Source organism: Triticum dicoccoides, chromosome 6B, assembly GCF_002162155.2.
Source record: "Triticum dicoccoides isolate Atlit2015 ecotype Zavitan chromosome 6B, WEW_v2.0, whole genome shotgun sequence".
NCBI classification, from domain to species: Eukaryota; Viridiplantae; Streptophyta; class Magnoliopsida; order Poales; family Poaceae; genus Triticum; species Triticum dicoccoides.
This window is the reverse complement of record NC_041391.1, coordinates 648,750,630-648,764,532: the sequence shown is the minus strand read 5'-3', so window position 1 is coordinate 648,764,532 and position 13,903 is coordinate 648,750,630. Positions and strand designations below refer to the sequence as shown.

The 13,903-nt window shown below is 44.2% G+C and overlaps 1 protein-coding gene across 1 annotated transcript; it reads right to left on the bottom strand.

The window, feature by feature from the left end:
* Nucleotides 1–515: 515 nt before the first annotated feature.
* Nucleotides 516–13,022, bottom strand: LOC119322969 (RRP12-like protein). Its single transcript, XM_037596520.1, has 19 exons — nt 12,456–13,022; nt 11,763–12,294; nt 11,401–11,655; nt 10,715–10,806; nt 10,373–10,570; nt 10,075–10,266; nt 9,773–9,994; nt 9,202–9,368; nt 9,012–9,105; nt 8,861–8,917; nt 3,650–3,778; nt 3,483–3,554; nt 2,939–3,052; nt 2,576–2,737; nt 2,357–2,485; nt 1,962–2,063; nt 1,766–1,842; nt 1,489–1,611; nt 516–1,363 (listed from the first exon to the last, which is right to left on the bottom strand). Exons 1-19 carry the CDS (start codon nt 12,996–12,998, stop codon nt 805–807), a joined length of 3,819 nt encoding a protein of 1,272 aa, XP_037452417.1. The 5' UTR covers nt 12,999–13,022; the 3' UTR covers nt 516–804.
* Between the last annotated feature and the right edge of the window lie 881 nt (nt 13,023–13,903).

Genomic DNA, 13,903 nt, shown 5'->3' with positions numbered 1-13,903 from the left:
TGTTTCTCTAGGTACTTGTCTGGGCATTGCATCGACGAGACAATATGTCGATTTGCTAGAATTACCCAATTAAAACAGCCCACTCAGCATTGCCTGTAAAAGTCCTGTAAAGCCTCCATATGTCTAGCATTGCTCGATTATATTGCCCACAGCGTGTGAACATCAAAGATCGATCAGGCACGGCACAGCGCCGCTTACCGCTGAATCCTAATGAGTGAATTACCGCCGTGCTAACACACACAAGTCATCAACGCATGCTCCAATTGGAGACGTCCAATTCAAACATTGTGTCCTAAAGCTAACCGGACAGGTCGTAACAATTGGGACGATGAGCCCCTGACCTTTATTTCACTCTCATCCAGCTACATTTTTACGCTCTCACGAAAGATGTGCACAAAAGATGCATCTACATCAACTGTCATTAGTCTATTACCTCCAAATTTGAGAACCATCATCAGCTATCCACACAAGCGTTTTGCATTAGAATAAAGGCATAAGGCTAGCCAAACTAACACTGGATGGCAAATTGCAAGATTTTACATTCCACCATCAATCAAAATTACAACACATTTCAGTCAATCTGAATCTGGAAGTACAAAAAACCTAAGATACAGAAAATTATATCTTGCGAACAAGAAACTTAAGTCAAGAAAAAGCCCGGAGAAGCAGTCAAAATTTTCCTTCAGGAAAAACCCAGAGAAATGGCAGCAGCATAAATACGCCACGACAAGCGCAACTAGTGCTAGCTAAACCCTCACTGTACAGTTACAAAAATTCCCTACAGCCTCGTCTCCTCAAGTCTACTCACTTGTTCTTCTTCTGCTTGTATTTTTGTGTCCTCTTGGCTGCGAGGGCACCCGAAGCGCTCTTCCCCTCAAACCTTTTCGCCATCTTCATGACACTGGCCATGCCCTTCCGGGCGGACTGCTTGCGATCCGACCTGCGGTTGAGCAGCTTACGATCCAAAGGCCAGTAAGCATACGGCTCCATCTTGTCTTTCTTCTTGAGATCACCACCGGCCTTCTTGCTGGTGTACTCATGGCCGGTGTAGGACCAGCCAGTGCTGGCCACCTTCCTCCTCTTCACCGACTGGCTTCTGACAGAGGTCTTGTCATCAGCCTCCTCCTCATGCGAGACGACGGGTTTCTTTTTACGCCATTCCCGTTCTTCGCGAATGATCATACGGCCTTCAGGGTCCATCTCAATCTCGTCGTCGTCGTCGTCATCAGGTGCAGCCCTCTTTTTTCCTGTCGATTTGAGAGCCAACCGCATTGTCTTCTGGTCAAGTAAATCTAGGGGTTCACCAGTCGAGTGATCAATGAACTTTTCCTGCAAGTTCTTATCTTGACGCTTTCGGTTCGACCTGGACGTGAATAAAAGAAAACACAAACAATTACGATTGTTTCAGCTTCTCAGGCAGCTTTTCAGCGCGGCAACTGTTTCAGCTTCTGAGGCAGCTCTGTAGCACGGCAATGTCATGGCACATACCGTGTTGAAGCTTTTGATCCATTACGAGAAGCTACAGTATGCTGCTTGGAAAAGGGACCATTCGAGTCTTCATCGTTGCTTCCAAAATCAGAAAACATCTGTGTGTGATTCCATCCACTTTGCCTGAAGTCAAAACATGGATCAATCAGTTGAACACAAGCTGTGGATACTTTGGATTTAAATTAGATTAAACAAAAATTGCTTTTGTCAAAGCTCATGACTTTCCAGAAAGAAAAACAGATGGCACTAAATTATGGCATCATCGTGCCAGTAATACCTTGTAGCTCCTGAGGCCATGGACATAGCCTCCCCATCTTCAGACGAATTGCCCTTCCTCATTTTACGCTCATTAATCTGGTAAACATTGCAAACAAATGGTAGAAGTAACAGGATAAGAGGGAGAAGTCATTATTTTCTTTTCTATGTGAAGCGTTTGTTGGAACTCCGCAGATTTGTATCACAACTGAACTTACCTTCCTGATATTGGTGAGCAATTTCATATGTTCTTCGGGCATTACAGCTTTTACTGCATCTAAACCACATTTTTTCACGAGAATGTCAACAAGTGACTTGACCTAATAATAAAACGAGTGGAGCTATTAGCAGGCTCAAAAACCTAATAATAAGAAGAGTGAAATTTACAAGCAAGCTCAAATAAAAGGATAAGAGTTCATTGATATGCAAAAATGTGCATTCATTTCCCAAACACTTGTCTTATCTTTCCTGACATAAAGTAGGACAACAGCAAAGACAGAGTAAAATACTAACATGCAGAAGTAGGCATTTATTGAAAAAAATTATTTATAGCACATTCCTAGTCAAAAATAAACAGCGCTTCATCACAAGCAATCAATCAATAGAACAATACCTTCGCTTTCAAAGAATTCTTCTTATCACTTTGCCAGCTCAACAAACCCTCAACGACTCCCTTCAAGTGCTCATGAAGCACATCAGCTTTAGATCTAGCCACCAATGCTTTGATAAAGCCTAAGTTGGCCTGGCCACGATATCAATGTTAGTTGAAGGAGCTTGAGATGAAATTATTGATTAGCTAAATTCATGAACTGGAGGTGTGTTATGACTTTACTTTGACAAGTTCTCGGTTGTTCCTCTGCATAAGGAGAAAAGTCGAGGGGAGGAGCTTGTAAGCTACTCCAATAAGATCTGAGAACTCATAGGTCAAGCGAGCTAACCCAGTCACAGCAGCACTAATCGCATGTGGAGTTTGACCAGCTAGACCACCAGCTACCTAAACATGAAAGCTGACAAAGTTAAACCAAACTATGTATCACATCTTGTTGTATAGAGGGAGAAAAGATCCCAATTATCAAGGGTTGACAACTGAGCACACCGGAAAATGCTAGGTTGCCAAATTGCAACATCATAGTGCTCAAGTGGTCGAATTCCCATAAAAAAACTGAAAGCAAAATGCATAATGACATTGAAGTACCATGTCAAAGAACTGGTGCAAGCTGTCCTTCCTCCCATCATTTTCAGCATCTTCACAAGCGTGGCCAATTGCAATAAGCACATCATAAGCTCTATCTCTGGTTTTCTTGTTAGCCTGTGAAGAAACATAAACGCATCACCATTAATCTCACATCTGACTTTCCTGTACCACATGAGTACATTCAGAAGTTGTCCTATCAGAAAAAATGAACATTGCTTCAGTAGCAAGAGTTAAGCGAAAGAAACATGCCATTCAACACTTGAGTACTTGATCAATGTATCAATGTAAGCAGTAAAGTCTAGAGTAAAGAAATATCTGAACTCTACTCTGAACAGAAAAACTCACTTTGATCTATTTTTGTTTCAACAAAACAAAAGAACAGCCTTAGGTAATAACAGGAAGCCATATGTATTGTGTTTCAAAGGGAATAAGAAACAAAAATGACAAATTGGCAGCATGCTACTTGAGCATTATAGAAAGTTTCTTCCTGGCTACATTGATATTTGATAATGAAGTGCAATGTATAATACACTATTTCAGTTACCTCCTTCAAGGCAAGAAGTATTTCAGTGAGAAATGAACTAACAATTTCCCTCTTCCTAAGCTTCGATGGATCCTGCAGACAAGAAAGTGATGCACATTTGTTAATGCTCTCCCAGATAGAGATGTACATTTGTTCATAAACTGTGTTGATGTTTTTGGTTTACCAACCTTCAATATGTAAACAATAAGGTGATGCAAGCATTCAAGCCTGTACCGCTTCGATGGAAATTGGCATGGCAACGACGAAATCATCAATTCCAACAGGACATCTAAATTCCTCTCAATAAATTCAGCATCCTGAAATAGTCCAGCATACATGAAAAAGTTCAGAAGTTGTTTTTCTTGTTTTGTGCAATTGTTCACATAAATTTGTTAGAGAACGTGAGGAAGAGAGAATGACCGAACAGTTTTCTGTATTGAGGAGGAGAGAGAGATATACAAGGTTACATGGGCCTGGGCCTCACTCTAGACTATGGGCCTGGGCCTGTACAAGACAAACACAACATACCTCACTCTAGACTATGGGCCTGGGCCTGTACAAGACAAACACAACATATATACTTAACACCCCCCCTTCAAACTTAAGGTGGGTCAGGAGCATCTGATACACCAAGTTTGAGAGTGTGAAACCTATGCTGATCTCTAGTTTGTGCCTTGGTGAAGAAATCTGCGACTTGAAGCTCTGATGGGACATATTGTAGCTTAACAGTGGATTGTTGACAATGAGATCGAGTGAAAAATGCATCCACACCAATGTGTTTGGTCAACTCATGCTTGACTGGGTCATTAGCAATCTGAATAGCAGCAGTGCTGTCACAAAGAAGAGGTGTTGGTGTGTGACATAAGACACCAAGATCATCCAATAGCCAGCGAAGCCATACAATCTCTGCTGTAGTAGTAGAGAGAGCCCTAAGCTCTGCCTCGGCGCTGGAGCGAGACACGGCAGTTTGCTTCTTTGATTTCCATGCAATGAGAGATGTACCAAGAAATATGCAATAGCCAGTGACCGAGCGACGATCAATAGGATCACTCGCCCAAGTGGAATCAGTAAGCATGAAGCTGGAGCTGACTGGAATTAGCATAGAACAAGCGGCGAGATGTAGTTCCCCTTAAATACCTAAGGACTCGGAATAGGTGACCATGATGAACTGAGGTGGGAGCACAGACAAATTGACTGAGAATATGGACTGCATGTGCGATGTCAGGTCTGGTCACTGTGAGGTACACTAGACTGCCGACGATGTGACGGTAGCGAGAGGGATCCTCAAGAGGAGTGCCATCAGTAGGACGCAACTGCAGATGAAGCTCCATAGGTGTAGCAGCAATGCGCGTGTCAGTGAGACCTGAGCGAAGAATCAAATCCTGAGTGTACTTTTGCTGGGAGATATAGTAACCATCATCGGTGTGCTCAACCTCAATCCCGAGAAAATAGCTGAGAGACCCCAAATCTGACATCTTAAATTGTTCACTCAATTTTTTCTTAACAAAATCAATATACCCAACATCATCTCCAGTGATCAACATGTCATCTACAAAGTAGAAGCAATGTACGGCCATGCTCAGATGTATGAATGAAGAGTGCAGGGTCATGTTCGCTAGGAGAAACACCGGCAGCTTGAATCACAGAACTGAACCGCTCAAACCAGGCACGAGGGGCTTGCTTAAGCCCATAAAGAGCCTTTCGAAGACGACAAACATGACCTAACGGAACCTTGATACCTGGAGGTGGCTGCATATAAACCTCCTCATGTAAATCACCATGAAGGAAGGCATTCTTCACATCCATGTGGTAAATTTTCCATGACCGAGTAGCAGCCACAGCAATTAGAGTTCAAACTGAAGTCATGTGAGCAACAGGAGCAAACGTCTCATCATAATCTTTCCCATGAGACTGCTGAAAACCTCTTGCAACAAGGCGAGCCTTGTAGCGTTCCACAGAACCATTTGACTTGGTTTTAACCTTATACCCCCATTTGCAAGTGATAGGGACTGAACGAGGAGGTAATGGTACCAAATCCCATGTACCAGTACGCTCTAAGGCTGCAAGCTCCTCAGACATAGCCAGTTGCCACTCAGGTGACACAACTGCCTCCTGATAGGTACTAGGCTCAGAAACAACCCCTGCATACAAGTCCTTCTTGTATCGCGTTGCTAGAGAAGAGCCGTCAGTGCAAGGATCAGTAGTACTGGCTGGAGGAGTAGAAGACAAAGGCATAGATGACTGCGTGTCACATGGAACTTTAGAACGACGAGTGTAATGGAAAGTACTGGCTGGAGGAGTAGAATAACGACGAGTGTAATGGAAAGGAAGACTATCTAGAGGTGGAGCTAGTGGAAGAGAGAAAGGAGCTGGTGAGGAAGGAGGTGAAACATGTGGTGGAGATGGTTCTGATGTTAGGACAGAGGAAGGTTGTTCAGCTATGGACTCATCTAAAAAGATAGGTGGAAGTGAAAGAAACGAGGTAGACTCTAAAGAAGTTGAGGATGATGGTTTAGTGGAAGGGGAATAGAAGAAGGGTTGATCCTCAACAAAAGTGACATCGCGAGAAAAGCGAATGCGGCGAGCAGAAGAATCATAGCAACGGCAGCCCTTATGTTCAAGACTATATCCAAGGAAGACACACTCAGCAGACTGAGCAGTCAACTTGGTACGCTCACGAGGTGCTAAAAGAACATAACAAGTACAACCAAAGACACGGAAGTGGTCATACGTGGGAGGAGAACCAAACAAAACCTCACCAGGACACTTGCCCTCAAGGCGAGTAGAAGGTTGGAGTTTGATAAGATAAACAGCAGTTGAGATAGCTTCACCCCAAAAACGAGTGGGGACAAAGGAAGAAATCAGAAGGGTACGAGCTGTCTCAACAATATGGCGATGCTTACGCTCAGCAACACCATTCTGAGCATGGGCACCAGGGCATGAAAGCTGAGGGAGAGTACCCTCAGATGAGAGAAACTCGCGAAAAGCAGTAGATAGATACTCCCCCCCGGAGTCAGAACGAAAAACACGAACATCACTGGAAAACTGAGTATGGACCATATGTACAAAAGCCTTATATATAGAAAACAACTCAGAACGATGCTTCATAAAATAGACCCAAGTATGTCGAGAGTGATCATCAACAAATATGACATAATGTTTGTGGCCACCTTTTGAAACAAAGGGGGAAGGACCCCATACATCAGAGTGCACTAAATCAAAAGGATGACTAGAATGAGTAGTGCTGGAAGAGTATGGAAGCTGTATTTGTTTCCCTAGCTTACAACCCTTACAGTGAAAACCAGCATCTATGGAAACATGACCAAAAACACCTTGTCGAACAAGGGTAGATAAACGAGAACCACACAAGTGACCTAAGCGATGGTGCCACTGGGCAAAAGAAAACGACGAAGTGGATCTTGATGTTGATGCAACCATCCGGAACGCGGATGTGGTGGAAGCTGAAGGAAGGTGTAAGGTGTCAAGGATGTAGAGGGATATGGATCCTCTACGGCGATGGCCAGTTCCAATGACCCTCTTGCTCTGACGGTCCTGCACATAACAAAATGAGTCATCAAAACCAACAAAGTAGTTCATATCAACAAGCTGGCCAACAGACATAAGATTCATGGACAGCTCTGGAGCAAAGGAGATGGCAGGAACAGAAAACTTGGATGTGCAAAGAGAACCCTGATGAGTAATAGAACAAGGTGTACCATCAGCAGTCTGAACAGAGGCACCATCCCGAACTGGCTGGCAAGACACAAGCTGAGAGCGATCAGAGGTCACATGGAAAGAAGCTCCAGAGTCCAGAACCCAAGGCTGGGTTGCAGCAACGGCAGGCTGAGAGAGAACAGATGCAGAAGCACCCCTCGCTTGCTGCTGATAAGGAGCCTGGGGTGCACGACGCTGCTGATTGAGGGCCCGTCTAGCCTGAAACTCAGCTAACAGCTCTGGATGAAGCTTGAAACAACCATCTCTATGGTGTCCTGCCTTCTTGCAGAACGAGCAGATGACAGCTGAAGGTGTGCCCTTGGAGGCACCTGGCCGCTGAGGAAAAGCCAGAACACTAGTGTGTAGAGTCTGCGCAGAAGTAGTCCCAAGAGAACGGAGACGAGTCTCCTCAGCGATCAAGCTAGCAAGTGCCTCTGTCAAGGTGGGAGGAGTCGTACGACCAAGCAATTGAGTGCGAATGTTCTCAAAGTCTGGCTTGAGACCCATCACAAACTGAAACATGAGAGTCTGATGGTCGTACTTTTCCTTCGCTGCACATGACTCACAACCAAAATTACCCTTTGGAACCATGGAACCTAGCTGCCCAGTGATGCGAGTGAAAGCTCCATAGTACTCTTCTATGGACATGTCTTCTGGCTGCCGAGTGTTGTGTAAATTCTGCAACAAGGAGAAATGAAGTGCACTGCTGGGCTGAAGGTAGCGCTGCTCAAAGTACTTCCATATCTCTTTAGCTGAAGTGTGATGCTCAAGACTCATTCGGAGTGAGGGTTCAACACCCAGAATTAAAACTCCCATCACACGATCATCGATCTTTTGCCAAGACTTCCTTGCTGCATCATCATTTGGACTAGGTGGATCATCTGTCAGATGAGAAACAAAACCAGCCGTCCTCAAGACAGTCCGGGCAGAAAATGCCCATTCCCTGTAGTTTGAACCATCAAGCTTGATATCTATGATCAAAGAACCAAATCCGAAATCATTTCTTGCCATAGTGGTGAGCGGCCAGCAGCTGGAAACACCCAATTTGATAGCAGCTGCAGGCAGCAACAAGAGATGAGCAGCAGACAGCCACAAACAGGAGCAGCAACCCACTAGGCTGGCTGCTGCTTGCTGGATCTCACTGGATAGAAGGAGGAGCTTGCTGGATCTTGCTATATAGGAGGGGGAACGCCTGGAGCTTGCTGTAGAGCAGGGAAGGCACCAAGAGCTTGCTGGAGATGGCTGCTGGAGAGCAGGGGAAGTATTCTCACAGAGTAGCTGTGAGGACACACAGAGGAACTGCTGGAGAGCAGCTCCTACAGGTTGATGACGAAGATGGGATGGGGCAGCGATGTGGATGTCTCCTCACCAGACAGATCCGCCTGAATCACCTCACCGGCGGCGATTTCATGGGTGGCGGCTGGAAGAGGGACTAGGGTTTGGTCCTGGTCTGATACCATGTTAGAGAACGTGAGGAAGAGAGAATGACCGAACAGTTTTCTGTATTGAGGAGGAGAGAGAGATATACAAGGTTACATGGGCCTAGGCCTCACTCTAGACTATGGGCCTGGGCCTGTACAAGACAAACACAACATACCTCACTCTAGACTATGGGCCTGGGCCTGTACAAGACAAACACAACATATATACTTAACAAAATTAACTAACTGAAAACAAAAACAAACCTTAAGTAACATTGAGAGGACCTTGTATGCTCTCTTTTGATTCATTGAGTCGTTGTCCTAAAACCAGAAAAAAAAAGGTACAAGCAATTTACATAGCATGTTGCTTAAATGGAAAAGACAAACATAAGTTACATTAAAACCATATATGTACCTTAATTGCAGGTTTTACATAACTGAATAGCACATTGATAGACTTTGCATCCAATCCAGGCATTAATGAAGCTGCAAATTCTAAAAGGAGGGCCCTGAAATTCAAATCGAGATTTGAAATCAACACTGGACTTCAATTGGAATCTAGGGTGCACAGATAAGAACCGAGAAAAAATTAAACTCCGTGAAACCTTGTCATGTTATTTGTATTGGAATTATCTTCAATCTGCATTGAACCGTCATTCAATTGCTGTGCATTAACAGCTTTTGTGGCATCCAGCAACTTTCTTATTGCATCAAGGAAGAACTTGCCCACAACATCTTTGTCTGATATGGATGCTATCTCACTTATCGCAGGCTACAGGTCCAACGAAGAGGGCAAAGCCATGTAAGTTACAGGCTTTCAAGCAATATAAATGAAATGCAGTCAATCAATGAAACAATGCAACATGAAATTTATAATAGAATGATGGAATTGCACTCCACAAAATAAGGAGACTTAGTTTAGCCTTGGTTCAATTTTGGTCGAAAAATATAATTGACCATTAGCAGTGATAGATTCAAATGATAATCTATCACCATATCTTACAGGAAATTTACACTTTAAAGACACAAGTTAAAAAGAAAAATCAAACAACTCCATGAAAAATTGCATAACCCACATGGATCAAGCCCCATAATAATCACAAAGAGTACAACAATCGGATCAAGCCCCCACAATAAGATGACAGAATGTCTATATTGCAAACAGCAATGGTATACCTGTAAGAATCCAATAGCGTCCTTTGAGGATGACATGAATATAGAACATAATATCTCCAAGAATTTTGAAGAGAAAGCACGTATTTCTTTCAAATTTTCCTCGGCTGACTCTTTAGTATAGCGTTCCTTTGCTCTTCTTTCAGATTTGCTTAATTCAGCATCAACAAGAATGTCCTCTTTGTTAGTGATTGACAAAGCTTCCTTGTTTTGTTTGATTAAAATCTAAAACGAACACAAGTCAGAAAGACACTTAAAATTAAATAGCAGTTCACTGAAACTTGAACAGAGGCGATGTGAAGCACCTGAATACTGGAACAAATGATGCCACGCAAGTCAGGCTGGTTTTGGAGAGTGTCACATAAAACATTTTGTAGAACTCTGAAGCTGCTTGAAGTATCACATGGATAGTTACAGCAAGATGGTAACAAAGACCAAAGTGAATACACATAACCCTCTGCTCTCTTGGCGGAGAAAAGCTTATCGTCTTTCAAAAGCTGGTCAATTGCAGATATTGGAAACATTATCAGGCTGTAGTTCAAAAATGAATGGCTTGATCCTTTTATTCTTAGAGCATAAAAAAGATCTTTATTTCTGGTATACCTTGGGAATACTCTTCTCTACAGCTCTAACGATGCCCAGAATATCTCTCAAGAAAAACTGTAAACTAGCACCAACAATGTGCCTTTCTAAAATAGGGAGAATCCATTCATTCTCAACAGATATTGACTGAATATGAAGAATATCAAGAACATTCTTTGGCCCCATTGCAGAAATTGCTGAACCAAGACATGCATTGAGCTGCAAAATAGAAGCATTTGAAGGTGAACCAGCAGATTATCTAATCATATAATATACCAAAAATAAATTCTAGTTGTATGGAGGGCATTCAAGTTTACAGGCTACAGCTTTAGATCAAAGTGCATGTGTGGTAGACAGAAATACCTGCTTCCGGAAAGAAAAGTCATCATCAGACATGTTCTGCATGTCTGCCAGGTTCTTAAGTGCTTCTGGCAATAGATCAGATGAAGATTTTCCTATTGTTTCCCATGAGAAATGAGTTCAGGAACTGAGACAGCTTGATATCAAGCAACTAACTAGCAGTAGTAAAAAAAAGTAATATTGTCCAATTTATCAGAAAACAATCAAAGTAGAGATGATTACATAGCAATGGCTGACAAGAAGCATGGTAAAAGATTAATTGCATCTCCATGACTAGATGAGACACCAAAAACTAGAAAGATCAATTGCGGTCCAATATTGGTAAGCTACTGAAAATAAAAACCAGATCTACAACCACCATTATCACAGAACTAATGCAGAGGCCAATTTTACGGTGAGTTTGTGGTTGCTATGTTATGTTGGAATTAAGTGTATGTGTGGGTGGGTGGGTGGGGGGGGGGGGCTTCTTTACTGTCCAAGTGTTTGTTGTCACATGTTATAGAAGATCCTTTAAATACCATTGCATTGCAAAAATAAATAGGCGCTTTAAAAAAATACAGTACTGCAAACAGAGCCTCAAGCCAAGCATTGCCAGCGCCAACTAATGAGAGTTACAAAGCATTAGAAACTTAAGACTAACAACACAATGCCAACACATAAGATAAGGGTGAAAACAGCGGTATACTTACCTAACGTGTCAAATGCCAATGAAATTACATGAAATGATTTGTCCCATACATCACTGCAGCGTACATCTAGCAAGCCCTCCAGGATAGCACATATCTTCTCGATGACTGTGGGGTTAGATCTCACCCCTTGATGTCTAGCCTTAATCTGGTCGATCCCCTGAGACACCATGTTTTCATCAATGCAATTATCTATTAATCCTTTGAAAGTCTCCACAGCACAAAATCTAGCTTCTTCAAATTCACTTGCTAATATATCTGAGAAATAATTTGAGAGAGAGAGATTAATATGATTTGTAAGTAACATATAACAACCAAGGAATGCCAATAAACTTAGAAATGCCAAATTTATGAAAATCACCAACCTCCAAGTGAAGTAAACACTAGTGGGAGCTTTACAACAAATATGTGCTTATTCTGACTATAAACTTTTCTAGTGCCAATATTTAGAAGCCGTGCAATTGAAGCGAGTTCATCTCCTGACTTTCTTTCAGTGGAGACTGACATCCCGAGAGAACACATGAGATCCAATAGCATATCAGGTTTAAGCTGCACAGTTGGGCTGTCACCAACAGCATGCAGATTCTCCAATATACTCTTTGTCACAATTGGTTGACGCAGACCCAACAGTGCTGTAAAATACTTTAAGATGGTATTGGAAGGCTTGGATGCCATGAGAGGAAGGCAGCCCTTAAGAGCATCTAACATATGTATGACCTCCTTAGCCCCCTTGGGTCCTTCTGCTGCTGAACCAGTGTTTGCATCATTGGATCCTCCAGCAAGCAGCAGAAGTCGTTCAAAACATCTTGCGATTCCGTCGCTTGCCGGAACCAAAATAGCTTTTCTCTGAAAACTCAGGAGAATATCTCGCAAGCAAGAATGAGATTGATTTCTCACCTGCAGACCATTAAAGTAAACCATGAATAATCTTCAACACGTTGATCGAACACTTGCATTTTGGACTGAGTACCATGGAAATCATTCGCATAATCTTATACTAGATGTCCCGATAAGACTGTAAGCCACCAATTTTCAACTCAGAATTGATGGTAGTTTACCTTGGGGCGATCATCGGTGACGAGCCGTAGCACCACGGCGTAGAGCGGCTCCACCGCCTGCCAGCTGGACTTGTCTCCCGCGGATATCAAGCGCGCGAGGCACCTCACGCCCGCCCTCACGCCGGAGTCGGGCGTGGAGGGGAACTCGAGCACGCGCGCCACGTCGTCAGCGACCTCGCGGCCGCGGGAGCGCACCACGGCGGTCGGGAGCGCGGGGATCGCCGCGGAGAGGAACGCGAGGAGCGCGCCCGCGACGTGGCTGTCGGCGGCCGCGGGCCCCGCGCGGGCGAGCGGGCCCAGCGCGGCGGCCGCCGCCCCGAAGTAGGCGACGGTGGAGGCGGGGACGCCGCTGTGCCTGACGGTCTGCGCCAAGGAGGCAGTGGTGGCGCAGAGGTGCTGGTCGTCCTCCCGCGGCGAGGCGCCGAGGCGGGCGAGGATGGCCGCGGCGAGGTCGGCCTCGCCGGAGAACAGGGAGAGGTCGGGGTCGTCGCCGGCGACCGAGCGGGGCGTCTGGGGGAGATCCTCCATGTCGACGTCGGCCATGGTTGCGGTGGCGGGCGGGCGGTGGAGCGGCCGAAGCTTTTAGGGGGAGGAGGCGCTAGGGTTTTGGGGAGGTTGGGGGAGACGGGCTGGCTCGTTTTGTTTCGTGGGGCGCGAATGTGGGTGGGCCTTTCTGGAGGGATCACTGGACTGGATGCACATCGAATGAGTTAGGGATTTCATTTTGTGTGGGCTATGGGCTGGCCAGAGGGGAAATAAACCAGCCCGTAACAGGTAACACAACTACTCAAAAAAAAAACTTGCATTTGTCTTTTTTGTTCCAAAAAAACTACTCGCATTTTGCGTATCGGGCGTCCTACTGCTATTATTTTTCTTGTTCGAGAAGGAGGTTGAAACCCCCGGCATATGCAATCCGACTGCTAAGCATGCACTCTCTTTTTAGGTAATTTTTTTCAACGTGGGACTAGTGCTAATAAACTCTTCCGATTCTCGAGAATGAATCTTTGATTGGATGGTTAGGGAGATGAGTGTACCTTCAACATGGTATGGTCAAACCTCTGTGTTTCATTAAGATGGTATTATCTTTTAATAGGAGAAGATGTTATTGTAGATAGCGAGGTACAGGTGATGACTCTGCCAATCTTTGATCCATCCACAATAGGGGTCATGCGGTGTGTTTGTGTGAATGTGTGTTTCAGCATTTTACTCGGTCTTTGTAGAAAAAACTCTAAGAGAGCATATGACAACAACAATCATGTTTAACTATTTTCATGATGGCTTTATTAATTTACTAAAGTTGCGCGCTTCTTGCGCCTTTTTTCTAAAACAACATCGATCTTCAACAAGAGCTCACCAATAGGAGCTCGTTCTCGGGTCATCGACAAGAACTATAGGGTTCATCAAAAAGTGCCCTGGGGGCTCGGGTGTATGGGTCTCCAGTAAGGATT

Coding starts and splice junctions, on each gene's coding strand:
- LOC119322969 (XM_037596520.1), bottom strand. CDS start 12,998: ATGGCCGACGTCGACATGGAGGATCTCCCCCAGACGCCCCGCTCGGTC. Junction 3,555..3,649: donor TTATTGTTTACATATTGAAG/GTTGGTAAACCA, acceptor TCTTGTCTGCAG/GATCCATCGAAGCTTAGGAA. Junction 2,738..2,938: donor TGCACCAGTTCTTTGACATG/GTACTTCAATGT, acceptor TTTCATGTTTAG/GTAGCTGGTGGTCTAGCTGG.